Source organism: Balaenoptera borealis (assembly GCF_965194805.1).
Source record: "Balaenoptera borealis genome assembly, chromosome: 20".
NCBI lineage: Eukaryota > Metazoa > Chordata > Mammalia > Artiodactyla > Balaenopteridae > Balaenoptera > Balaenoptera borealis.
The window spans coordinates 21606918-21634859 of NC_138879.1; the positions used below are offsets into that span (position 1 = coordinate 21606918).

A 27942-nucleotide genomic window follows, 5' to 3' on the forward strand; every position below is an offset into this window, starting at 1 on the left:
CTATTTTGACAGGAAATAAAGCAGGCATCACATTTTAATGCCTTGCTTCACAATACACATGAAGGGAATGATTACTATTTCATCTGACAATTGTGCGAAAATATTAAGAAGCGGAAAATGTCTGTTGTAGTATGAAATACAAAAAAAAAATCATCTGTTATTCAACCACTGTGCTCCTACAATGGGGGAAAAAACTACCCAGGTGGGACTTTAGAGTTGGTGAGCATCTCCACCAAGGGGCATCCCTAGGTGATTTTTCTGGAGTAATTTTAGCTTATGTGTTTTTTGCCTGAGAGCTGAGTTTAGATCCTGGCTCTCCTGAATAATCCACACAACTTGGCATATGCCATTCCACTTCAAAGGGCAGCTGCCCTCCCTGTGCTGGTTCTATGTGGAACAGCTCAAGACTAATTTCACTTGATAAGAATCCAGTACTTTGTAAGTGCAAAGAGGTCCTCATCCTTTTGCTAGAAAGGTCTGAAGATTGTGATCCTGTTAGGTGGACCTACCACGTTCATGAGCTAGAATGTGGTATAGGTATCCTTGTGTAAGAAGGCAAAAATGGAAATTTCTAAATGGGCAGCAGATCTTCTCCCTGGTGCTTCGCCCTTCACCTGGCCTCCTTTTTTTTCTCATGAGGAAAAGAGCTTGAAAATTTACACATGTAAGCAGCCTATTTTCAGTCTTAGAAGCTGCAACCACACTGCATATTATTGTAAATTCTAGCTGGGAGCACATTCCTCACTTCTAAGTCCATAATTTAACAGGTAGCCTCAATTATGGGACCACAAAAGAAACAGGCAGTAGAGTATAGTGATTAATGACCATCTCTGGTATTAGGAAGACCTGGGCTCAAATACAATGGCTCTGCCATTTTTTTAAAGCTGTGTGAGCTTGAACACATTATTTAAACTTTTTAGCCTTGTTTTTCTCGTTTGTATAATAGAGATGATAAGAATCCTACATCAGGGAATTCCCTGGTGGTCCAGCGGTTAGGACTCGGCACTTTCACTGCAGTGGCGAGGGTTCAATCCTGGTCAGGAAACTAAGATCTCACAAGCCACGTGGTGCGGCCAAAAAAAAAAAAAAAGAATCCTACATCATAGGCTTGGTGCATCTGTCAAAATCATGTATGTAAAGGCCTTAGCATAGCTCCCGGCACAGAATAAAGATTTATATACATTGGCTATTAATAAGAAATACAATTCTCTGAAGCTAAGATATATCACAAATCCTGTGTGCCATTAAGCACTTTTGCTCAGAGACAACCCATCAGGCCCACACTCAGAGTCTATATACTTTGATTTTGACGGTCAGGACTGATTTATTGTGACTTAGGCATAGTTATGACAGGGGGGAATCATCTGGTTTCCCATGATGCAGCAGGATAGGAGCCCCTATAATCTGAAGGTAGGGACAGCTGAGAACCAGGAGAGCTGTCAGTAACAAGAAAGACAAGTGATGGAATAAAATAAATCAAAGCAAGCAAGCGTCAAGTTTCAGAGTCTGAGAATATTTAGAAAAGGCACAAGCAGCCTTACATTCTGCAAGAGTCCCTGAAAACACCACTGTATCATAGAAGAGTACAGTAAATCATGGTGACAGGGAAGTGTGCCTTAGTCTGCCAAAAAAGTTGATGAATGCTCACTATTTAAGAAGGCAGAGAACCATGTTTTCCATTACCAGGCAAACACACACTATCGAAAAGGTTAAAATCAACATTTTAGTGCCTGAAGACAGGGGAACTTCAATTGCATGGAAAATCCTCTTGGGTAAAACAACTCAACTTCCAACAAAGCCGGATAAATGAAATGTCACTCTGTTTATAAAGCTTAAATACCTCTGCAAATTGGTACTGTATACATTCACCACCACCACCCTCCAAAAGACAGTGGCTACTCAACTTTGGTACAGAGAATCAGGGTCAACTTGCCTGTGATACTTTAATGAAAGACATGTGTTATTTTGTGATATGCTCCCTTTCGACTTGTATTTTCGGCTCCAAAGGGGTGCAGTGAAAAGCCACAGACAAAAACCAGCAACAAACAAGACTCCCCACATAGACTCTTCTTGATGATGAAGTTTATGGAAAATTCTGCCCCTCTCGCTTGAGATTCCTTGATGGTAACATGGGGGAGCCTGGACCAGGTGGTCTTCCAGGTCCCCTCCAACCTGGATGTTCTAGGATACAGTTACCTGACCCAACTAATAGGTACCCAGTGAGTGTCCTTGCTCAGCCTCTCTAAGAGCACTCTGAGCTGGCTGTACGCACTCTGGAGGTCCTCCTTCACCAACACAGCGTCTACCAGGTGCCCGTAATGCTGGTCTATGAAGGCAGCAGAGGCGGCCATCTCTTGCTGCTCCTCATCCTGCAAGGAAAAGGGGCAGTTAGGGAACAACTGGGTTGTTCTCCCCCCAAATAAGAAACCTACAGCCTTTGTCTTGGGCAGTGTTCCAACCTCTAATGTTTAGGTGATGAGTGGATGACTACAGCCCTTGAATAACCAACTGGGTTCACAAGAACAGAGCATAGTGATGTTAGCCTATCAAACTTCCAAGAAAGTTCATGGGCGGCAGCCATAATCATTGTTCAGTCATTCACAAGATATCTACTGAGGACCTGTTAACTGCGAGCCGTGCTTTGGGCGGATGCTGATTCTATATCTGCATGTCTATATATGTCAATATCACACTTCCTGTCCGAAGGTATTTCCAAACTAGCAGTACTATTCCGTTGCATGGCAATTTGGTTAAATAATCACAGGAAAGAACTAAAAATAGTATTCACTATATAAAAGCAAAGCAAGCATTTCGGGAATCAACTAGGGGAAAAAGAAGGAGAATAAGTAACTCAAATGCCCTCTGAAGACTCCTAAATTCATCATGTAGAACTCAGTTCTTCTTTTCATTTCCTCAAACCAGAGCCAAACATTAGCACAGTTGACAAAGCAGAGATATTTAAGAAAGTGCTGGGACAACCCTGACCCAATCCCCCATTTCGTTAGGATACCTGGCTTCTTTAATCAGATTGCTTTCCTGACACCTAACCCTAAGGTATAGACAGCCAATGATCCCTCCTTTACCCAACCTACCCAGTGTTTGCTTCTTCATTCAAAAATACCTCTAGTAAGTAGAATTTCAAGCAGGTAGTTCACTGACTATTAGCTTGGGTTTTGGAAGAAAGGAAAGTGGCAGGATCCACTCTGAGTAAAACTGCAAAGTGAAATTTGTTGCTGGCATTCACCCACCTCCCTTTCTATCTCCTAGTCCTCTGCTGCCTTCTCGCCTCTGCTTCTAGGGGCTCAGTGTTTTTATGCTGCCATGGAGGGGGTAAGATGTCTTCCCCTAAAATGACCCATATTCCAAAATATTCCCTCCCCCTCTCTGTCACCAATCAAAACCAGACTCCTACTTTAGTGAGAGCATCCATACTTTCAGAAAATATGTTCTAAAGGTCTAGGAAACAGTTTTTGCATGCTACCGCAAAGACAGAAGAGACCTACAGGAAGGCTTAGATAACTTCTTCTCCTTGCTTCTTTCCCCCAGGAGGGAAAAACCTAGATTAAATTGGGCAGACCTTCCCAATTCTATATGGTATCTTGCAGGGCTCCTCTCCTACTCAAAAGCACCCTGCAGTGTCCCACTGCTGCCCCTGGATCTTCCATCCCACTTCCCCCACCCCCTTACACACATATATCCTATAGACTGTCTGCCGCTACTGGAGTTTCCCCTCCTTCAGGCACCCTCATTGTTCATCCTAGAAGCATTTATCTATTTGAGAAATTATAGAAGGAACATTCTTTTTCCCCTAAATCCCTCAATCTTCCTAATAAATATCTGCCTCTTGAAAGAACTCAAGTAAATCTCTAATGGAGTAAAATGTGTGACATTTGTTTTGCAGCTGTCAGTCCCCTGAACCCTTTTCCTGCCCTGTAAAGGTGGAACTCAACCACCTGCAGCTTCAGCAAGAGAGTCACGGTCCTGAGCAGCACATAGGAAAGATTCCCCCGTGATGCCCCTTGCCTCCATCTTGGATTAGCTTGCTGGATCTGAAGTTGGTGTTTCAATTAAAAATTATTTGGGTTTGGCTTAGGAGTTCAACAAATTTTTGTGGTATGTCACACTCAGATCAGGTGCCTGATAGATGTCAGTCCCTTAACTTTCCAACGGGGTCCTTAGGTGAGGGAGTGGAGGGTGGGGAACCCAGGCAAAGCCACTCCTGTGTGAATTGGGAGGCACTTCTGGCTGCCCCACCCTGAGTCTTCAGATCACATGACCATCTGAGTCTGGCCAACAGGCAAAACGGACAGATGGTCTTGTATAGAAGGTATGGGCACCCACATGCAGCTAACGGCCCTTTTAGGCCTTCGGAAGAGAAATGATCAACTTTAAACTTACAAGTGGGGCTGCTGCATCCTCACAAGCTGGGGACATGGGTGGCGTCTTCCTCTTTTCCTGAATTGCAGGCTTTACAAATATAACGTAGGGTTTAAACTCTGAGGTCCTCAGTTGTGGCAGTGCCTGAGAAAGAAAGTTCAGGAATATTATATACTTTGAAAATAGTTTATTGTGAAACGCACTTCTTGAATACTCAGTAATGGTGTGCTTCGTCACATAACCCCAATGGCAAAGGTCCTGATTATACGGTCATACGACAATGGCCTTCATCCGTGCAGACCACCTGCTCATTTTCCTGCCCTTCACTATGATGCTGGCCTCAGCTGGACCCTGAAGGCTCACTTGCCGAGAAAGGAGGTTCCAAAGCCTCAGCTCCGAGAGTTGCCATCTTTCTTAGCTCTGACTACCCTCCACCAAGCTCTAATTAGCCTTCGTACACCCTTCTCTGCCTGCCTAGTCCTGATGGAAGAACCAGCAGGATTTAATGTGTATATCTATTTAGTCAGACGTCATCAATTTGGACTAATGCAAATTTGTGCTATCACACAGGCCTCCTTATGATATTCAAAGAAGAAAAGTTTTGCCAAGCAAATGAAGAGACTAAGAGATGCCTTGAAGCAAATTGTAAAGACTTTAGAAGGTTTTCAATATGCAAATCGTCCTGTTAATTAGTGCATTTTATTTATGATGTAAGGGCCTGTGTTTGGAAACACTGGTATTAAACTGCTATATGTACAGCTTGCATCCCCTCTAAACCAATAAAATCACTTTTCAAAAAAATTTTTGAAATTCAGACTTTTAATTTCCACTACCAACTCCCAGTACGTCCAAATTAGTGAGGATTTTCCTTTCTGGACATAAGGTGCTTTTTGGAATCCATTTCAAGCCAACTTCTGTAAAATAAAGCCTACAGTTTATGTCATAAAATCAGAGCTCAGCCCCTATTGAGTTCAAGGCTTACAAATTTTTCTCAAAGACAAGGTTAAAAAGACGGTTAAGTCCCTGTGGGGTGTGCAGGACTGGAAATGTCTCTGAAGCACTTCACAGGGTCAAGTCCGCCCTTTTTCCCTTTCAAACTGCTCTCCTGACCACCTCCCTCAGTGGTTCTCTAAGTGGTTCTCTGATTTCACTTGTCCTCGTCGGGGAAGGGATGGCCCAGCTTCCACTGGTGCATTTACATCTAAGTCCCTGACTGTCAGGTCATAATGGACCAGTCAGTGCCACCATCTCCTGCATGATTTACTCCATGCAGAGGTTACTATCTTGGGCCTGTGGGCCACCAAGAGGGTCCCTCCAATTCATGTCATTTTTGTGTACAGCGGTGCACATTTTGGGGTACAAAAGCTTTCATTAGATTCTCAGAGGGAGACCCAAGGAAATATTAACCACCAGTGCTCTGGAATAAAAAGTGCCTGGACTAAGGTCGAATATTCTGTAAAATGTACAACCCCCTAGTTTATAAATTCCATTAACAGGAAATGCCGAACTGGCCCAGGAACTCACATCTGGCTCCACGTCCACCAAACACACTTTGTTTTTGGCCATCACAACCTGAATGGCTTCCAGGCTGGTTCCATAGAGGTTTTCCTTATATTCACCGTGCTCCAGGAACCTAGAACAGCACCACAGGAGAAAAGGCCTTCAGCTGCTGAGCTTGCCTGAATTAACACAGAAGGTGAATGGCCCACCATGACTCCCCCCTCCTCCTCCCACCCTCTGCTTCCCCTGACTTTTCCAGAAGCCCTCCCAGGAGGTCAAGTGGAAGACTGGACAGATGCAAAGACACACAGCTGCACGGAGGCCCCACTGGTCCGTCAAGGAAATGTACTTGTTGTGATGCAAGTCGGCCTCAAATGCTTGCTTAGAGACGAAGTGATATTCCACCCCATCCTCCTCATGGCTCTTCCTGGGCCTGGTGGTATCTGTGAAAGAGAGGAAGAGGGTAGCTGGGCAGAGATGTCACAGCACAGCGAGCCTGTGCCCTCATTCCTGTCAGGAGCTGGTCGCTGATTTGTGTACAAACCACCCACTTCCCTCCATCGAGGGTCCCTGTGTGCGGGCACGTCACTGACTTGCACAGCTCTGCGATGTAGGCAAAAGGAGGCCTCCAGTTTTGCAGGTGAGGACACAGAGGTGCAGAGGTTAAGCACCGTGTGGATATCCCACGGCTGGGAGCAGAGCCGGGTCTGAACACTCTCTGTCTCAGGCCAAGCGTATGCCCTTAACCACTCTGCCAAACTGCCTCACTGATGCTGTGGCTTTTAAAGAATCGCCTAAGGAATTCCTAGTCCTCTAGGTTTTATTTCCTAATTGTTTTTCTTTTTGAGAGCCAAGGGGGCAAAAACTCAGTTGACCCTGCTGTATGTTTTTAATTTTTTATTCAATTATTTCTCATCTGGGGAGAAAAGACATGAAGATAGAGAGTCCCCTTGTGGACTAGATGTTTCTGCAAAGCTGGCTGTCACATAATTATTTTAAAAATTGATTTATTTATTTATGGCTGTGTTGGGTCTTCGTTGCTGCGTGGGCTTTCTCTAGTTACGGCGAGCGGGGGCTACTCTTCGTCGTGGTGCATGGGCTTCTCACTGCAGTGGCTTCTCTTGTTGCAGAGCACGGGCTAGAGGCGCTCAGGCTTCAGTAGTTGTGGCTCACGGGCTCAGTAGCTGTGGTTCATGGGCTTAGTCGCTCCGCGGCATGTGGGATCTCCCTGGACCAGGGCTCAAACCCGTGTCCCCTGCATTGGCAGGCAGATTCTTAACCACTGCACCACCAGGGAAGCCCCCCTCACACAATTTTTAAACAGTTTTTTCCCTCTGATTTCCATAGTAGAATCGAAGCACGCACCTCTGGGGAAAATCAGATCCTCCACAGAACAAGAGCACACACGAAGCAACACACAGCTTTTTCCAGAGCATTCCAAAAGAAAAGAGGGGGTCTCAGAGGACAGTGTTTTCTCCCTTGGGGGCCACCCAGGGGATGTTCTGTGTGCTGTGTGACATCTTTGTCCAACCTCTGGCAGAGCTGCTAGGGTCACCTTTTCTGACCATGTCCTTGCTTTAAAACTTTTATTCACCCACTGATTACATTCTAAACACCTTAGATGAGTATATGAGACCCTCTCAATCAACCCAGCCTCCCACTCAGCTCATCTCCCCCGACATCACCCACACTAACTTCCCCAGTCCCTCCCATTGCTATACTGGGTCATATTTTGTCCCTTTGCACACGTTGTTCCCTTGGTATAGAGAACTCTTCCTTCTCTGCCTGGAAAACTCCTACTTACTCTTCAAAACCCAGATAAAAGTCACTGCTGCTGGGAAGCCTTCCCTGACTCACCCGGTTCCTAATAGCAAGGAGAAAGTCACCTATCTGTGGGATTTCTGGAAGCAGGTAGGTCTAGCCATCCAGGTACCCCACCCCAAGAGGATGGGTCTGGAAATTTCTGAAGGATCCATGTGTGAACAACTTCCACACGTCATGTTTCAGTCCATCGTTTCAGCCTAGAAGGCTGTGGCCCCCCCCAAAGTTCTCCCAGGTCCATCACAGGTGCTTCCAGAATGGCCTCCCCAACCCCCCATGACCCCGCCACCACATCCCTGCCACTTCAGGTAGGATTCTGGAAGACAATTCTCATAACCCATAGACTGAGCTATGAGCCCTGAGGCCCAGGGGAGTGATACGGCAAAAGAAAGAATACATAGGTGCGCTTCCTCAGAACACTCCAGAAAGGTCCCATTACTGCCACCACAGCATCCTTTCTCAGTGGCCATCAGGTGCCCACATTGTATCCCCCTGAGGAAGAGGACTGAGAGTCCCAGAAAGGAACAGCCAAGGACAGGAAGTGGCAAGCAGCAGGTGAGAGGCTGTTGTGTGGCCTCATTAAGAATGTGACTGTGGGGACTTCCCTGGTGGCGCAGTGGTTAAGAATCCACCTGCCAATGCAGGGGACACGGGTTCGAGCACTGGTCTGGGAAGATCCCACATGCCACGGAGCAACTAGGCCCATGCGCCACAACTACTGAGCCCAAGCGCCACAACTACTGAAGCCCATGCGCCTAGAGCCTGTGCTCTGCAACAAGAGAAGCCACCACAATAAGAAGCCTGCGCACCGCAACAAAGAGTAGCCCCCACTCACTGCAGCTAGAGAAAGCCGGCGCATAGCAACGAAGACCCAACGTAGCCAAAAGATAAATTAAATTAAAAAAAAAAAAAGAATGAGACTGGAGCAGGTTGCCTGGGTTTGAATCTTGGCTCCACCACTTACCAACTGTGTGACACTGGGCAAGTTACTTAACCTCTCTGAGCCTCAGTGTCTTCCTCTGCAGTATGGGATGATGATGATCCTCTTCTCAGGGATACTGGGAAGGCGACCAAGCTACTGCACATAAAAGCTCTTGGTAGAGCTCCTAGCACTCTTCAGTCTCCTCATCACATTCAGAACCAGGACCTCTGCCTACTGGATTTCAGCATCTCCCGCTGTCTCTGGACTCAGGAGTGTATACAGCCACCCTGCCGGACTGGATCCAGCTGCAGGCGGAGTGCCCGAGCAACACTGCTCACGGGCTCTCTGGTTTCCCCAACCTACTCTCTTGCCCAAGCAGAGAGCAGGGGCCATAGGAGTCAGAGTCATTGGGAAGAGGAGGCTGAAATACACCCACTGCTGGGGGCCCCTTGGTGTTGGGCTGAAGCTGCCACTTTACCTGCAATGAGCTCTAGACTCACCTCCCATCCCAGGCAAGAACCAGGCAAGTGGTCCTCCAGTTACTGCCTCAGAGGGTCCTAGTGGACCACTGAGAGGGGGTCTCTTCCCATCATGCCTAGGTCCCCTGATGTGCCTATAGCAGGCAGTGCCTGGCGGTCCTTCAGACCCAAAGTAAGGATGAAGATGGATACATGGAGTCAAGTCCCCGAGAAGTTCATGTGCAGACATGCTTGCACACACACACACACACACACACACACACACACACACACGGGCCCTCTTACGTGGAACGGCAACACCAAAGTGCTGTGGGTTCTCTGCCACCATCTTCTGCTTCAGCTCGTGCAGTCGGGCTCCCAGAGACCCTGGGAAACAAAGGGAAGGCTGCAAGGTCCCTGCTGAGCTCCCTCCCCACCCCTCCAGGGAGGAACCAGCCCACTCTCTGGAGACGTCACCTACCGATCAGAACCACCAGGCGGGGCTGCTCGCCGGGCTGGTGCTGGTACCTGGTCACCTCCTCGTAGGTCGGCAGCTCCGGAGACTCGGCCACTGCGGATGTCTTTCCTTCCTGCGGGCTTCCCAGTCTCTCCCTGCGGCCCAGCCGGAAGCTCCTCCGAAGACCAGCTTGGGGAGAAGGGCAAGGGGACACTGCGGCATTTGTCCCATTATCTCCCTATAGACTTTCTCTACCTAGTCAGACCTGGAGGTGGGACTGAGACCCACAGGCCTCTCCCAACCACCTCCTGCTACAAGAAGGGGTTGATCAGGATGGACAGTAATATGACGAAAGTGTGATTACCTGGCATCCAAAATCTAGGGTTCAAAGCTACTGTTTTACTTGGTATGTGACTGACCTCAGGCAAGTCATCGCCCCTCTGCGCCTCAGTTCCCTTATCCATGAAAGGGAATCCAAATCTACAAAGGCAATGGGTGCTCCTAGATTGGATCCTGGATCGGGGGAAATGCTCTAAAGGACATTATTGGGACTACTGGCAGACTTTTGATATGAACAGCATATTAAACAATAGAATTGTATGCATGTTAAATTACCGGAATTTTTTTTAAAAATAAATAAAATAAAAAATAAATTCCCAGAATTTGATAATAGCCCTGGGTTATACAAGAAAATGTCCCTGTCCTTAGGGGACACATGCTGAGCTATTTAGGAGTGAAGGCACATGATGTCCACAACTCTTACATGACTCGGGGGGGAGGGGGTTAAATGTGTACATGCAGAAAAAGGGAATGATAAAGCTAATATGGCAAAGTGTTAACATCCGGTGAATCTGCGTGTAGAGTATATGGGAGTTCTTTGTACAATTCTCACAACTTTTCAGAAAGTTTGAAATTGCTTCTGAATGAAAAGTTTAAAAACTCTTCGCCTGTCTCTAAGGCCTTTGAAAAGATTTGCCAAAATAAAAGAAGTGAAGGTACTTTGGAGATTGATAAAAGGCTCCATTGCTGTATGGGGGTGGCAGAAACACTGAATAAACTACAATTGAGATTATGGTAATAATAAAATCAGGATTAATGTAGGGGTCCTGCCAGGGCACTGCTCCCAGTGGCTGGGTGAAAGTTGGGGTGGGGGACCCCAGGCCTGGGCAGGCTCAGCCCAGCCTCTGGCAGACACAGACTGAAGGAAAATGTGGGTCCCACAGACTCAGCTGCTCTTGAGGGGTTCCTGGGCCCGGATCACCTCTCCGTAACCCAGGAGCCCACGGTGGTCTGTGCATGGGTGGGGGAGGGGGTCTCGGGGGGAGAGCCCCCATTACTTACCCACGTAGTGTCCTTTGAAATACCCCTCACAGTCACAGGTCTCTGGGGACCAAACAGAGAGAGGGAGGCCAGTGAGCCATGCTGGACACACGCCCCAGCCCAGAGGGACCCAGGCCCCAGATGGCCAGGCAGAGCCCTCTGGGATGGAGTCTCGGGGGACCCAGGACAAATGCCATGTGCCGGCCACCCCAGGTAAACAAGTTCCTCTGTTTCACCCAGTTCTCCATGCTTAGGCCACAAACAGCCTTTCCAGGCCTGGTTGGGGTTCTGGGCCAGCAGACCTCGTTCCAGCCCCTCTGAGTTAGGATCAGTGAGAATAAGGAGGGGAGATTCACTCGCCCTGCCCTACCGCTACCCAGCCGGGTCACGTGGTCAGCCCAGCCAAAGGCCGGGGAGGGCCAGGCCCCACGTCCCCACCAGCTCTGCATGCCTCAAGGAGCAGGTCGGTCCAGCTGGCAGAGCAGGGAGAGGGGTGCCAGGAGCCAGAGGGGCACAGCGACCCCAGAGAGGGGTGGCAGAAGGGAGAACAAGCCCCTCCAGCCCCAGACAGTCTACAGAAAAGGGGCCTGTCCATGCGCACAGGGGACAAATACTGGGCCTACCTTTGTCACAAGGCTGATCATCTGCGGTTTGCACAAAAGACAGATGGAACAGCGTTAGCGGAGGGGAACCGCGAGGCCCTGTGGCCCAGAGGCAGCCGCAGCCTCGGGTGCCTCAGGAGCCCTCCATCTGTCCCCTCTTTCTTTCCTCCAACAAACCTGTGATCTGAGCTGCAGTGCATTATTAAACCAAGACTTGCTCTAATTAGTCCTCCTGTGTGTGTCTCATTAGCGGCCCAAAGAAAGCCAGATCTTCACTGGCATAAGCAGCCTCAGGGCCAGTTTACTCAGCAGCCCCTCCGACTTGAGAGCAAGTCTGGAAAGGTGGCTGTTGGCAGTGGCGACCCAGCCAAGGGAGCAGCTCGCCCTAGGATGCCTGCAGTGGGACCAGGACCTGCTCTCTCTTCTCTTGGGTTTGAGACTCTCCTGGGCAAATGCAGGTGCCAGACGACAGAGTGGCACAGCGCAGGGCTGCAGGCCAGCTGTGCTCCGTTCATCTGGCATTGTTCTGGAGCCCCACTTGGTTCCAAGCCCCCCCTCTTCCCCTCTACCCCCTGACCCCCAGCTAGGGAGGCCATACCCTGGGGAAGCTTCCTCTCCATACGGGGCTCTAACCTGGGGGCTCTGATCACAGGCCCTCTGGAAACCTGACCCCAGCCCCACTCCCTTGACTTCATAAGCCTCTGTTTAACCATCTTGGAAAAAGGGACGCCCTGACTCCACTACTACCCAGGGCTGCTGTGATGATTAAAAGGCAAGAAGGTAGGTGAATGTGTTTTCTAACAGGTAAGTGATGCACAGAGTAGGGTTGCTAGACAAAATACAAGACACTCTGTTAAATGTGAATATCAGATAAACGACAAATAATTCCTTAGTATAAGTATGTCTCAAATATTGCATGGGATATACTTATACTAAAAACCTATTCATTGTTTATCTGAAATTCGAATTTAACTGGGCAGCCTTTATTTTTATTTGCCAGATTTGACTGCTGACTCAGAGGCACGGGATCGCTCACAGCCATCTCCATTCCCTTCCAACATCAGTGGTTCTTAAACTGTCAGGGTCAGAGAGCCCCTTGGGGATCTAATGAAAGCTGTGGAGCCTCTCCCAGACACAGACTCACAGATACACAACACACACACACACACACAGTTTGCACAAAATTTTGGGAGCGGTGTTACCATGCCCCCGCACTGTCATCTGTGGGCCCCAAATATAGTAGCTCCTCTCCAGGGAATAGCTCTCCGCAACCTACCCCCATTTCCCTTCCTCATCCCTCTCCCCATCCCCTCCTCCCTCAGGAGGCCTGAGAGCTCACACAGGACCCTCGGTGCCCCCTCCAGCCCAGTGCTTGCTTCTTCCCCACACGAAGCCCCAGAGTCCTAACCCCAGACCCTCCCTGAACTGCTTCCCTGAAGTGCCATCTTGCCAATCTACTCACACGGGGGCTTCTTGAGGCTCTGGGGGCTCGGCAGGGTGCCCGTGGCTCTCCGGTAGCTTAGTCGCCTGTGGGGACACAAGGGGATGGGCAGGCCCATGAGCTGGACCAGAGAACCAGTCATAGGGAACTTTCTGGAAAACTCAGGGAAACCGAGGCCTGGAACCCACAGGTGGGGATAGCCTGGCACTCCAAGGGCTTCCTGCTTCACACTGAGTTCCAGTGAAGAGGGACATTTTCACAGGTTCTCACTGGTTCATGAGGAAGAAACTGAGTTTCTTGCTCTGGGAGAAGCTTTTCCAGCCCAAGATGGTCACACACAGGGGTACAGCCCAGTGCCCATGGTCAGCAGTTGGTCGTTACTTGCCCATGGCTGATTCTCAAGGAAAGGAGGTCCCTTCTCCAAACTCACCCGGCCTCCCCATCTCTGAGGAAGCTGGAAAACAGCAGAACGACTCCCAGGAGAAGCCGAGGGTGAAAGTCACCCTAACTTAATGCCCTTCCCCACCCACCCCAGCCCAACGGAGAGGTCAGCCTGGCACATTATTCACTGCGGTCCTGGGTGGAGAAGCAACCTCCAAGGCCTCTTTGAGCTGAGAAAACACCCAGGGCTCCTAGAGGTCTCTAGATTTCCACATATAAATGCAGCTAAAGAGCCTTCCTCCAAGACCTGTGAAGCAAAAGATGCAGATGGGTCTGAGGCTCCCCTGAGGAAATAAAGCAGCAGTTCTCAAACTTCAGCCCCTCAGAATCATCTGGAATATCTGTTAGAACACAGAGCTCAGAGTCTGCCCCTGGAGTCTCTGATTCAGCAGGTCTGGGGCAGGGCCCAGGCAGGGACTGGCATTCTAACAAGTTCCCAGGGGGCGCTGACGCACCTGGCCTGGGGACCACACCCGGAGGGCCACTGAAACAGATGAACCCTGAGGTCTGTTGCTACAGCATCATTCCACACCCCAAAAACGGAAGAGGGCTACAAACCTCAGGAGAGGCTTGCAGGTGTAAGTGCCACACCTTCTGACCCAGGATTTACACTTTTGGCAAGCTATCCTAAGGAAACAATTTGAAATATAAGGAACAGTCTATGTGCAACACAATTATTTGCACATAGACTGTAGCAGTGAAACATTAGAGACAGCGTCAAAGTACAGCCACAGGGAGGAAGCAAAGTCACTTAGGTAGGACCCTTCCTCAATGAAGCCTTCCATGCTTTCCCGGACGAGGGCCAGCCCTCCTGCTAGGACCTGGCGGGGCCCAGTGTCCTCCTCCCTCACACCCATCACATTTATATAAAGTGTTCGTCTGAACCATGTGTGACTTTTCAGCTAAACTGTAAGCTCCTCCAGGGCAGAAACCATACTTGCTGCCTGTGAATGAACAGTACATCTCCTGATGAAATATTATATTACCATTAATTAATAGTATAGAATAATATTATTCTATAGTAATATAAGAAATGCTCATGTCAAAATGTTAAGCTACCAAAAAAAAAAAAAAAAAGCAAGACCTCGAATTCTATGTGCACCACTCACATAACAGGCACAGGAAGGAAATAAATTATGTTGTTTAGATAGTAGTGAGACTTTGGGTAATTTTCTTTTCCTCGTCCTCCTCTTCTGTATTTTTATATTTGATTTCTCAACTTGCCCTAAGTATGCATTATATAATATACATTAATTTAATAACATAGATTTCCATATATCAATATTTATTGAAATCTCAAACAGCCATCACCACTGATGATGGGAGAAGAAGAGCCAACACAAGCATAATTGGTACTTAGCCCAGAGAAGGACACCCAGTGGGCCCCTCTGGCTGTGCTGGCAGAGATTTGGGGCTTTGTCATGTACTTATGCCTCTGGCCACTCCAGAACCACACCCCCTTACAACACACCCCAGACCCACCTTTCCTGGAACTGCTTGGAGGGGATGAGGCCAGCTCGAAGGTTGGTGTCCCCCATTCGCTTGGCCTGCCACCACGTGGGGTCGTCCTGGCTCACCACTTCCAGGACCTGCCTACGCTGGAAGGGCAGGCCTGCCTCCTGGCAGGGGATGGCCCGGTCCTCCCGAGGGTTGTAGTGGAAGAGGGCCCGCATGAACACCTGCAGGGCGAGGGGCTCAGTGAGACAGCCCTTCACTGTGTAAGCACAGATGTGTCTATGCCACACGTAAAACCAAAGGACAACCACCATTCACAATTAGGAAGAACAAGCAGCCTCAAGAATAGAAAGCTGGGACTTCCCTGGTGGTCCAGTGGTTAAGACTCCGTGCTCCCAGTGCAGGGAGCCCAGGTTTGATCCCTGGTCGAGGAACTAGATCCCGCCTGCCCCAACAGAGATCCCGCACGTGGCAACAAATATCCCACCTGCCACAACTAAGACGCAGTACAACTAACTAACTAACTATTTATTTATTTATTTGTGTTTTTAAAAAAAAAAAAAAAGAATAGAAAGTTAATCAGAAACCCACACACCGATTTTCTTAGTGTTCTTCAACCATTTTCAATGTCCCAGTTGGGAAATCCATCAAGAATCAGAAAGTGAATAGCTGGGCCCCATGAATTTCCCTTTCCAACCTGAACATCTCCTTATTGACCTGATCTGCTATCCTCACAACAGCCTCTCAGCCTACACAAAGCAACCATTAGTCCCGGGAGCAAAAAGTAAAGTCAAGCGCAATTTCTAACTCAAATGTTATTTCTGATACGCTAACTGCCCCTAATGATGTCAGCAGCCATCTGTAAATAAGTAATCTAGATGTTTTGATAAGAACACAAACATCAATGAAACTACTGTTACCGATTCCTCATCATCACTTTTCAGTGGGTAATTGACAGCTACATATTTGACAGCTCAATCCTGCCTCATCTGTCACATACTGAGCCAACTCCCAACTCTCCCCTTTACCCTGAAGTCATCCCTCTAGAGAAGAGGATGGGAAGACATAGCATTTTGTCACACTTCTTCGTTCTCTTCTATAATTCTGTGGCATGGATTTATTTATTTCTATTTCCAGATTATTACAGCCCAATAACTTTAACAGCAAATAGGAAAAAAAAAAAAAAGGCCAGAGGGTTTCCTTAGACAAATCCAAATCATATTCCTCTATGTGCCAAGCAGAAAAGATGCAGTTTGACAATAGTAAGAAATTTCTGGCCATATATTATGAGGACAGATACCCTCGTTTAGCCACAGATGTTACCAGGGTCCTAGGCACTCAGAAGAAAGCATAATCTTAAATGGCCAGCCCTGATCAAGCATCTAGCTCAAAGAAAAATATTTAGAAAGGATGGACTAAGAGACAGGCTACCCATTTTGTCCTATAGGAAAACCAAGTCCTCTCCCTGTATCAAATTAGAACCTGCAAAAGCTGCATATGGAGACCATATTAGCTTGTCCCAGGAAGAACCACTTCCATCAGGTATTATGTGTGCCCTGTGATTCAGCTGAAGGTGCAAATAAGAAACAGTCATATAAAGATGATTTCTTCATTTGCCATAAAAAACTGTCAAAGACATTGTCCACTATTAATCGCCATTCATCAAAATATTTATTGACATCTACTCTGTGCCAAGTGCTGTAATGTCCCATCTTTCATGTGGGCTGGGAATTAGCTTTCTTGAAAAATTGGCATGCTTCCTTCCATACTCTGATGAATTACGTTCATTATTGTAATTCATTATGTTCTCCTTTTTGCCTTGGCTGCCAGAAAGTGCAGATCCAAATTCATTGGGAAATAAAAGTAATGCCCTCTTGCATCCTCCCTACCACCACTTCAGCTCAGGGCTTAACAATCTCTCACCTGGGCTTTCACAACAGACTCCTACCAGGTGCCCTGGCCCCGGTCTCCACCCTCCTCTACTCACTGCCCCAGGGAGCTTTCCAAAACACAAATGTGGTTGCATCACTTCCCTCTTAAAAAAAAAAACAACCTTTAAGAGCTTCTCACCGCCTATGGGGTTGTAACTTGGGCTGTGGGGGTCCCCCATATCCCCCTGGGCCTTACTTTTTCAGGGCACCCCAGGCTGACTGCCTAATGGCTTTCTCCAGCCACTGGGATCTGCTCTCCCCTAACCTGGCCGGCAGGAACTGCTGGGAATTAACCCCCGGGATGCAGCCTGGCGGGAGTTGGCGTACAGATTCCCCAGATCTCCCAGCTCTTGGGAGGGATGACGGAGGCACGGTCTACAAGGGATGCCAAGCTCTGGAGCAGGATTAAGCTCTGGTTGCTCCCTGTGGTAACTTGCTGAGAACACACCCTTTGTTGCACTGGCTGCCTTCCTTTCCCCACTCCTGTACTGGTATTTCCTGGGGTCACCTCCAAATAAACTATTTGTAGTTGAAACCCTGTATCAGAGTCGGCTTCTGAGATCCTAAACTAAGCAGGGATTATGCCAAAACCCTTAACAAAGCATTCAAGGCCATTCAGAAGGTAGCCTTGACCCACCTCCCCAGCACATCCCCCCATCCTCCCCCTGGAGCCCCACCACCGTGCACTTCCTCATTGACCCCCCCATACTCCTCTCTGCCATATCTTTGAGCCCCCGCATATGCAGACCCCTCTGCCCGCCCTTCCCTCCGCCTCCTCTTCACCAGAGAAGTCCCTCTCATCTCCATCTTCCTCAAGCCTCACTTCCAACACCCCTACTACATGACACCTTCCAAAGTGCCTCTCACTCTGTACAGAATCTTTCCGAAGCACTTAATCACATAGCAAGGAGAGAATGGCTCGCCAGCCTCCCCTTCTGACCCAGGAATCCTTGAAGCTACTAATCATCCCGGTCTCCAGCATCTGGCTGAGCGCCTGGGCACAGAGGAGGTGCCTACCAAAGGTAGGCTCCACAAGGAGTTAAACAAATGGCAGTTACTTAATTGGTCCTGAAGCCAGAACATTTGGTACCTTCTCCTCCTCTTCACGGCCCTGCTTCTCGACTTCAATTAGAAAAACCTTGTCTTTTATTAGTAAGCTACGTCAAATCCTGTTTAGAAGAGGCCGGGTACAAACAAATAAATCACTCTGTGACTGAATTACAGGTCTCTACTGAGCGCGTGTTCCGAGGACCAGACGGATGATCTCTTCCCGGATGACTGTTTCAAAGGCTGGGCTGGAGTCCGCCGCCCCCGCTGCCCCCCCGCCCCGCCCCGCCGCCTCCAGCTCCCCCATACCTTGCTGTCCTTCAAGCGGTCCTCCTCCTGGGTGGCTGGGATGATTTTCAGGGTGATGGACCCCTGGGACTGCGCCTGAAAGGAAAGAGCACACAGCCGTATCATCTACCAGATCGAACAGTAAGACGTCACGTCTTACTTCCCAGATCCGGAAACTCACGTTCAGAAATAAAGGGGACGTGCTGCGTCCCCTGTGACCCACCCTTCTATGGTGGGAGCCGGCTGACTTAACTAAAGCATTTTCATGCGACAAAGGGACAGAAGACTTAAAATGAGAACCCGAGGACAATGCATGCACCAAGTACAGCTCTCCACCCCTCTTGACCGCTAGTGCCCCAACAGGCTGCCCTTCTTTCTTTTCTCTTGGGTTATTTTAATAACCTAGTTCAGTTTCATTTTCCTCCTTCCTGCCTGATTTGGGGCTGGTTCCCAAATAGTACTCCCCTCTTTGCCTGCATCTTCCCCAATCTCAGGCCACTGCTACCTTTCCAGGGGTTCCCCTCCCCTCTACTGGAGAGAGGCCCTGCACCCCATGTGGGGGGCCCACGGGAAGCACACTGTCAGCCCATGAGAGTGCATCTCACCCAATGCCATCCCTGGCTCCGCATCACTCTGGAACACGAGGAAGTCGGTGCCCAGAACCAGGGAAAGGGGAGTGGGGGCAGGAAGACTGAAGTGTCTGCCTGTAACCAGGACCCCCTACAGCAGGGGCCTTAAAGAGCGGGCCTCAGAGCTTCAGATCTCATCCCGTTTCTGCCCCCCAAACCATCAGAAGTTAGCAAAGACTGTTGTGTTGGGAGAGGATGCCTGAGGATAAAGAGGACAGAACTATGATGGGGGCTTTCTATAATTTCAGTTTTGACTTGAACCCCCAGAATAGACTGAGAAGGTTGTTTCCATCCCAGCACGTGATCCCCTAGAATGCCCTTGCAGTTGTAAAGTGCTATATCCTCTTCTGGATATTTACATCCTAACGATAACTATGCATTGGTTGAGAAACCATCCCTATCCCTGCTGTACAGGAAGGGAAATGGAAACTCAGACTGATTTGATGACTTGTTCAAGGTTACTCAACTGGAAAGTGATGCAGGCAAGATTCGAGGCCAGGACCAACTGATCCCAAAGCCCTTGCTCTGCTGGACTACAGCCTTTTACTCCATATTCCTCAGCCCTTTGGAAGAGGGGACCCTTTTGAGAGGGTCTTCCAGACGGGTCCTCAGGAAAGAAGGCTGGGGTAGGGAGGACGGCTGTGCTGAAGAGGGGGTCTGAGAGAAGCGGGTGGTCTGGGCGCTTCTTTCCTCCTGTCCCCCACCCTCCATACAGGGCACTCTGTAAGGCCACTTGGCTTGCGGCCTCCCCGTGCAAACAGGGACACTGGGCCAGATCAGCCCTGGCTCCAGGAAGCGCCCTGCTCTGGGTTTCTGAAGAACCACCGCGTTCCCAACATGCGCGCAGCACAGACCAGAATCTGGCTAATCTCGTCAGGCCGCTTGTGCAGGACCGTGATCCCGTTCACTTCCCGGAGCTCGTCTCCAACGTGGACCAGGCCTAGGAGACACGGGGGCTGACCGTCAGCACGGGAAGGGGGCTGAGGTCCCCAGAGCACGGAGTTCTGGGCACCGCTGGCACCTGCCTGCGGAACCCACTGCAGGGGAGACGCAATATTTAAAGACAGTGGACGGGACTGGGATGAACTGAATTCTCACAGGGTTCCAGGTGCCTCACTTGGCATCCCAGTCTTACAACCACGTGGTGAAACCCCCAGTTTACAAACTGGCAGCTGAGATCCAGAAAAAAGATGCAGCTTGCCCAAGGCCACACTGCTAAGAAAAAATGTAGCCAGTGCGCAGATGCAGTTACTTTGCTGTAGAAACCTTGTGTTCTTTCTGCTATAACCTCTGCTTCTTTAAAAATATCATTAACTCTTCACCTTCCTGGATGTACAGACCTAACTCCAAGAATGTCCCTTCTCAAATTTTACACGAAAACTTAAGGGCACCAGGGAAGATGGTGTCAAGAGTGTTAGACACACCTGTCTGTTGGCCTCTGCTTTAATGACTAGCATCTCTGCATATCGGGCCCTATCTGCCATTCAGTGCGGACACTGGCCCAGAAGCAGCAGCAGCATCCAGAAGGCAGTAAAAGGTACAGAGTCTTGGGCCCACCTGAGACCTGCTGAATCAGAATCTGCATTTTAACAAGACACTCAGGCCATTTCCATGCTTGTTAATGTTTGGGAAGCACTGGTCTAGGGGTCCCACCACAATGATCCCCAGACTTCTGGGGCAACACTCCCCTATACCAGGAGATTTGCCTCCCAGTTTAGTTCCTCCATATACCGGTGATTCTTTTTTTTTTTTTAACTTTTAATTTTATATTGGAGCATAGTTGATTAACAATGTTGTGTTAGTTTCAGGTGTACAGCAAAGTGATTCAGTTATACACATACATGTATCTATTCTTTTTCAAATTCTTTTCCCATTTAGGTTATTACAGAATATTGAGTAGAGTTCCCTGTGCTGTACAGTAGGTGCTTGTTGGTTATCCACTTTAAATATAGCAGTGTGTACATTTCAATCCCAAACTCCCTAACTATCCCTCCCCCCACCCTTCCCCTCTGGTAACCCTAAGTTCGTTCTCTAAGTCTGTGAGTCTCTTTCACACCAGTGATTCTTAACCTGTGTTCCACCTAAACACATCTGGGACATGAACACCCTCCCCTCAGTAACTGTGGCTTGCTAAGGCAACTGGGGTGTCGGAGAAGGGTGTCCCTGCCCCCCCAGTTAGGATTTACACCAAGCTTAACTACCACAGTCTCAGGTTAAGCCAATGCTCAAACCCTCCTGATCACCCTCAAAGTACTCCATGCCTGAGATATTTTCAAACAACTAAATTTTCTACCGAGCTTAGGAAGAAGAAGAGAATTCCAGCCCCACTCCCAGAAAGCAAAGCACATCCCAAACAGGTGAGTGGACAGGAGAGGGAAAGGAGACCCGTGGCCAAAGGGGGCAGGCTGGGGGACCACGGCCATCACCTCAGCTAGGCCGGCACTGATGCCACTCACCGCTCCGGTCTGCTGCGCCCCCTCGCATGATCCTGGCCACCACGACAGCCCCTGAGTGCTCATCCCGCCGGATGGTGGCCCCCTGCATCAGAGACAGAGCAGGCAGGCTCCTGAGAAGCAGCCCCGAACCTCAGACCCCGACTCTCTGGACCCAGCAAAGCCTCCCCCCGCCACCGCCCCATTTCTCTCTCTGCCACTCCAGGGGGCAGATCGGTGGACACCTTTCCAAGGCTGAGGATAAAATAAAACCCACATCTCAAATTAGTATAGCACAGCACTTTACAGTTTAAAGAAAGCACGAGAATGCTGTCACAATCTCGTTTGAGAGATGAGGGACTGGGGCACAGAGAAGCAAAGCAACTTCAAGGTCACCCAGCTTTCTGCGATGCCACACCCACTGCTTTCTCTATTGTACTGCAGCCCTTGCCTCTTGCAAAGACATTTAATAATGAGGAGAATATGTGCCAGCAAATTCCCAACCTGCCTCTAACCAAGCACAGGGTTACCAGGCCTTCTGTTGTTGCCAAGGGGAACCAATTATGCCCCAGCCGGAGCTCCGGGACCAGGATGGGGCCCACGAAGCATGGCAGAGATGATATCTAGGATGAAAAAGGCACTAGCAAGCCCTCAAGTTCGTGCACCACACAGACTGGACTGTGGCGGGGCAGGGCAGCAGTCAGGAGCTGGATGGCCCTGCCATTTACTAAGAGTATGTGCCCTTAGCGAGGAAGCTCTTTATCTTCTCTGCGACTGTTTCATCTGGGGTGTGGGAAAGCGTTTAACTCACAGGGTTGTTGCAAGGTTGACATCAGGTAATGCATGCAACGCACTTAGCACACGGTAAGTGCTCAATAAATGCTAACCACTTGTTACTGACTGTAAGTGCAAACCACTGGCACACTCATTATTAACTTCATTCAAAGTCCATAAGATAAATATTGCTGGAAAGAGAGACCAGCAGCTAAAAACCCTACGGCTTCTTGCCGCCTAGACTTTCAAACTTGCCAGCATCTCTATCCATCCTTTCCTCCTTTCCCCCATCTCAGGGGAGGGGCTCCTCCTGGCTAGGCTGCCCTCTATCCCCTCCCTCCCTCTCCTGCATTCTCAATGCCCCCTCCCCACTGGCTCCTTCCCCTGGTCCTAAAAATATTATCAAGTCTCTCCCATCATTAAAAAGCTGGCAACCCCATCCGGCAGCCGCCAGTCTCCATTCCTTTCTGCTCTCTCTGCTTCCTGCCCTCCGACTCACTCCTCGCCTGCCTCGAATGCACCAGCAAAGGCACCGACGACCTGCCAATTGCCAGCTCGCCATCCTCAGTCTTCTCTCTCTCATCTCCTGTCTGATTCACCCTCCCGCTGGAATGCTCTCTTAGCCTGGGCCCTGGTGACACTTCTCTCCCAGTGTTTCTCAGTGACAATTCGTCTCCTTTGTTGAGTCCTCCTCTATACGCCTTCTAAATGTTGATTAAAGGGCCAGGGTATACGCTTTACCCCGGTGGTCTCAACCTCTCGGGCGGGGTGAGAACCCCTCCTGGAAGATGGCAGCTGCCAAGTCCGTATCTCTGCACACATAAGCCTTCACCTCCTGGATATTTCCACTTGCGGGCACACAGGTCTCTTGAATTCAACAGACCCTAAGTTCCTCCTTGTAATGGTCCCAGTGTCCACCCATCATCCTAGCTGGACACCTGGGCCTTACCCAAGATGCCTCCCCAGACTCCTGCCCAAACTGGGGCGGGCACAAAGTGACATTAATTTTATTTCTGAAATATTTCTTGGATTTCTCTTCCCTCTTCCCACAAACCGAGGTCAAGCCCTGTTTCTGAACCTCACGTATTTGGCTCCTACCCTCAAATTGGTCCGCCGCTTCTGGTCTCACCCTCCAGGCCACTTTCTACTTCGTAGCCAGGATGATACTTCTAACTGCAAATCTGGCCATTTCGTTCCTCACTTACAACCCTTCAATGGCTCCCCACTGCCTTCAGGATCCAGCCAAGCAGCTGTGTGTTGTAATCTGGACCTTTCCGCTCTCCCACTGATCTGGCCTCGCCTCTGTCACACTTTACCTTCAACTCGGCAAGTTCCCTGAATATAGCAGGCCGTTTACCTTCCCATGGCTTTGCTCATGCAGTTCTATGGTGGAATGCCTTTCTTCTTCCTCTTCCTTCTGGAAAACTCCTGTTCCTTTTTTTTTTTAGAATTCAGCGTGGGCATCACCTCTTCCAGGAAACCCCCAGTCACTACCTCCTGTGAACTCCCAGAGGGCAAGGACTAAGTCTTAATCCTGCCCGCACCCAACACAGCGCCTGGCACACAGGAGCGGGGGGGATCACGATACGTTTGCTGAGTGGATGGATGACTGGCCCATTTTGAAGGTAAGGAAACAGAGGCAGAGGAGAAGCGGCTCATCTGAGGTCACTTGGTGAAAGTTGACAATAAGGAGGGCCAGCTGTGGTATTCTCTAGGGCAAGCCCTCAATTCTCTGAACTGCCATTACTTCCCTCCATCTCATAAACAACTCTGTCCCTTTGCTCAGTAAATCAGTGCTGAACCAGGACCAAAATGATAACAATCTGTCAGCTGGGGAGAAGAATGGCTGCTGCCCTGAGCTTCCTTGGAATTCAGAACAAGCTTGGCCAACTTTTTCTGGAAAGAGCCAAATGTAAATATTTTATGCTTTGCGGGCAACACAGTTTCCATTGAGTCTGCCGTTGCCATGTAAAGGCGGGGCCCCAGACAATATGTACACGAACGGGATGGCAGGGCACCAATAAAACTTTATTTACAAACACTGACAGTGGGTGGGGTTTGGCCCTTGGACCGTAGTCTGCCAACCCCTGGTTCAGAGCTGACGATCAGGGCTGCCCTGCACAGCTGTGCAGGTTCTTGACTGCACAAAGGAGCTTGACCACTGTGGAGGGAAGCTGTAATCACCCAGAGAAAGGGATACTCTGCACACAAAGATGTCACAGGGACTAGTGGCAGCCCTGACAAAGCTGCCATCACTCACTCCGAAGACTTCAGGAGGGTCCTTTCCGGGGTTTCTGGGTGGGTGGAGGTGGGAAACAGGGAGAGGGTGGGGCATAGAGGTGGGGGCCACATACCAGGGGTTCCTTGTTTTTCACCAGGCGGACAATCTTCACTGATTCTTCATCAAAATCCTCGTCAATATTATCGGGCAGAGGGGGGAGAACGGGGTCAAAATTCTTCTGGGCAACCGTGTCATGTACCATGAGCATGGCCTGTCAGGAGAGCAAGAGAAAAGAAGGGCTGGCCCTAGAGCTTACATGGGTCTGGGGGACCTGGCCGGGCAGTGGTTTGGGGGTCTCGAATCTCATGCCAGAGAGACAACCACCCTGGACGCTGGCACTGAGGAGCGCTTGCTCAGAAATTTCCTCAGTCTCACGGCCAAGCGCTCCCTCCTGCCCTCATCCCAGGAGACACAGATGTGTGGGTGGCCAGGGACTGTGGCGTGACTACCCTGAGGTGAGGGGTGGACAGCAGGTGGAGCAGTTCCCTCTCGTCACTGTGCATGGAGGCGGCCTGCAGCTCCTCCATCACCTGCGGGGAAAGGAGAGAGAAGGCCACAGACGGCTGTGGGCGCTGCGAGCCTGCTGGGAGTCGCCCAGGGGAAACCCCGCTCCCTGGGCCTCAGACCCAAGGGCCCTCCCAGCCACTACCACAGCACCAGGGGGCACTGGACCCTCAGCCACCCCAGGACTGACACTCCCAGGGAAATCACACCAGAGATCAGAGACCCTGAGCAGCCTCTAATTCTAATGGGAGCTAACTTACTAAGCTCTTCCTGGGTGCTGTCTGCCTTATGTGGATTAACTCTCACAAGGAACTAGACGGAGCAGGTACTATTATTCTGCCATTTCAGAAGTAAGAAGTAAATGAGACAGATTACATATCTTGCCCAAGGTCGCAAAGCTGGTAAGTGGCACAGGCAGGACTTGAACCTGGGCTTATTTGGCTCTATTGTCTGTGCCCTTCACCACATTTTCCAGATGAGGAAATTGGGGCTCAGAGAGGTTAAGTCACTTGCTTACGGTCACAGAGCTAGTAGCAGAGGCAGTGCTGAGCCTGGGAGCCTCGCAACCTAACCTGCTCCTAATGGCATTCCACAGCCAAGAAAGGCAGGGGATCTGCCCCAACCCCTCGCTAGGCCATCTCCTGGGGTTATGTGAGTTTATTCAGAAGCCAGCCTTAGTAATCAACCGGGACAGCTTTTCCAACCATACAACACAGCGGACAGGTCCACAAGAAATGAGGAAGAATTCCTTTAAAAAACAAAGCCTGGAAATTCCCTGGCTGTCCAGTGGTTAGGACTCGGCACTTTCACTGCCGGGGCCCGGGTTCTATCTGGGCCAGGGTTCAATCCCTGGTCGATCCCGCAAGCCACACGGGTACAGCAAACAAACAAACAAACAAACAACAACAACAAAACCCCAAGAAGCTGCAAGTCCCTGGACGCAGGACTTCACATTGGGCCTCCCCAAAGCACAGATACACAATGTGCGTGTTTGACCTGTTCTTGTCGCCAGTTCTCAACCGTTTGGGAACTGCCCTCATCTCACAGCTGGGGAAACAGACTTTCTCCGGAACACAAAGTAAGTGGGCGTCACCATGTCACCATGTCCCCTGGCCCTGTCCAAGGCTCACGAGTTCCTCTCTGCCTGTTAGGAAGCCCGGGGAGGAGGGGAAGGGGAGGAGACGCTCTTCACCTTGGGGCTCCCGAGTCCCGATGTCCCCTCACTAAGCAATGGCATGCAGGCCAGATGAAGGAGCTACAGGTGGGAGGGGGGCTGAGGCCGTAAGGAGAAACCTGGGGCTTACATCCTCGGCAAGGGCCACAGCGCTGTGCAGAACGGGGGTTGGACTTTGCCTCTCGTAATAGCGAAGCTTCTCGTGAATCTGCAAAGACAGCCGATCTCAGGCTGGGGCCTCCCAAGCCAGCTGCCCAGGTTTACCCTGGACGTCACACACCCCACCCACAGCTGTGGGGATGCCTGGGGCTGCAGACCGGGTCATCCATGGGGCAGCATAAGAGAAAGCCCTGCACAGTGGGCCAGTGAAGACCTTCCCGGGGCAGGGGGGCCTTTACCTTCATTAAATAGCTGAGGCTTTTTTCACTGAAAACATCCCTCAGGAAGCCCATCTCTTCCTTCTGGTTGGAGTCAGGTCTGAGCTGAGAGGTCAGTAGTGCCAGGGTTTCATGCAAACCTGAGGAGAGAGTAAGAAAAACACAGTATAACCAATGCAGTGGGTACTTCCTGCCCTGTGGGACCCCCGAGCGGACCCTCCAACAACACTTCAGCCCTGCTGTGTGCATATTTTCTCCCCCAGCTCTCATTCCCAGGGCTTGGAGCTGACACTAGGTAGCAGCTGCTTTCTTTGCTGCCCCAGGTTGCTAGGCAGGGTTTTGTCTTCAAGACTGTGGCAGGTCCAGCCCCGGGAGACACTCACCAGAGTCCTCGGACAGCACCGGCATGTCTGTGCTGGTCAGATCTCTGCCTGTGGATTCTGGGGGAAAAAAGGGGGGTGAAATTCCATCAAGCATATTCATTCAACAAACAGTGATTACACATGTACTGTGTCTGTCGGGGATCAATTTCAGGTCAGAGGGGATGGGAATAAATAATTCTCTGCTCAGTTTTTTCAGAGAGGAAGGAAAGAAAGCAAAGCTTTGCTGAGTGCTCCCAGTGTGTCAAGCATTGTCCTGGGTGATTTCATATGACATTTTTCTTAATCTGTTCAAAGCCCTGAGGAATTGACACTAATATTCCTATTTTACTGATGAAGAAACAGAGGCTTGGAGGATTCAGTAAATTGTAGGTCAGAATCCATACTCGATTGGCCCTTCCAGGTAGGTCTCAGAGATGAGAAGTGGCCCCTGCCTGACCGTGGGTGCTCTCCTCCACAGCGCACCCCTCCCCTGTTACCTTCTAAGGGGCCTCACTCAAGTCCCTTGACTGTCAACAAGTACCTGGCTGGGCCTACAAGCCCCTCCTTCACCGCCATCCCCAAGCCCCAACCTAAAGGGAGCCTGCCCTCAAAACAGAGCGTATAGAGAGGAGGTGGAGAGATGAGAGTCAGTGTCTACTATGCCGGCGGGGGGAGCCCTATCTCGGCAGGCCCCCCGACGTGTTCTGCAGCACGTGGACCTCAAAAAGTCCTCCTTCAGAAGGAGATAAGGAGAGTAATGATTCATTCATTCCGCAAACATGGAGCCAGCCCCACAGCGCCCGCCCGAGCCCCGCTGACACCGAGATGCATAAGAATGGTCCTCGGTCCTCCAGCCAACGCCCCGCCCCCCTACGCCAGACTCATCCTCTGGCTCCTTCTAGCTGTGCCCCCCACTCCCCCAGGCAGCCAAGCAGAGACTCCAGCTCGCTTTGGGAAGGAACCTGTGGGACCAACAAGGAGCGCGGCTGGGCGAAGGCGAGGCGAGACCTGGGGGGACGCTCGGGGCGGTCTCGGAGGATGCGGAGCGGCAGGAAAAGAGAAGGGCGCACGGAGGAGGGGGTGGGTGCGGAGAGGAGGCCAGGGGCCGAGGGGCGGGGACTGAGACCCCCCGCCCCACCATCACCAAGCTGGGGGCCCCGTGGGCCGCGTGGCTGCCTGTGCATGAGAGGCGGGTCTCAGCCCATCCTCCCCTCCCGCCCGGCCCCTGCGGCTCCGAGTCCCTGGTCCGTCCTCCGCGCGGGTTCCTACCTCGGCGCGCCGGAATCTCAGCTCCAGACCGGGAGCCGAGCGGGTGCCGGGAGCCTCGGCCGCCGCTGGCTCCGCCTTCC

At 50.3% G+C, this 27942-nt stretch overlaps 1 protein-coding gene across 1 annotated transcript; it reads right to left on the reverse strand.

The window, feature by feature from the left end:
* Positions 1-1492: 1492 nt before the first annotated feature.
* MPP3 (MAGUK p55 scaffold protein 3) lies at positions 1493-27942 on the reverse strand. Its single transcript, XM_082371505.1, has 19 exons — positions 27863-27942; positions 26615-26671; positions 26253-26371; positions 25985-26062; positions 24626-24706; positions 24250-24387; positions 21146-21227; positions 19544-19629; positions 18082-18156; positions 14822-15018; positions 12920-12984; positions 11479-11499; positions 10877-10918; positions 9560-9724; positions 9385-9465; positions 6227-6320; positions 5902-6010; positions 4399-4521; positions 1493-2369 (listed from the first exon to the last, which is right to left on the reverse strand). The coding sequence occupies exons 2-19, from the start codon at positions 26637-26639 to the stop codon at positions 2193-2195; spliced, it is 1758 nt and encodes a 585-aa protein (XP_082227631.1). The 5' UTR covers positions 26640-26671; positions 27863-27942; the 3' UTR covers positions 1493-2192.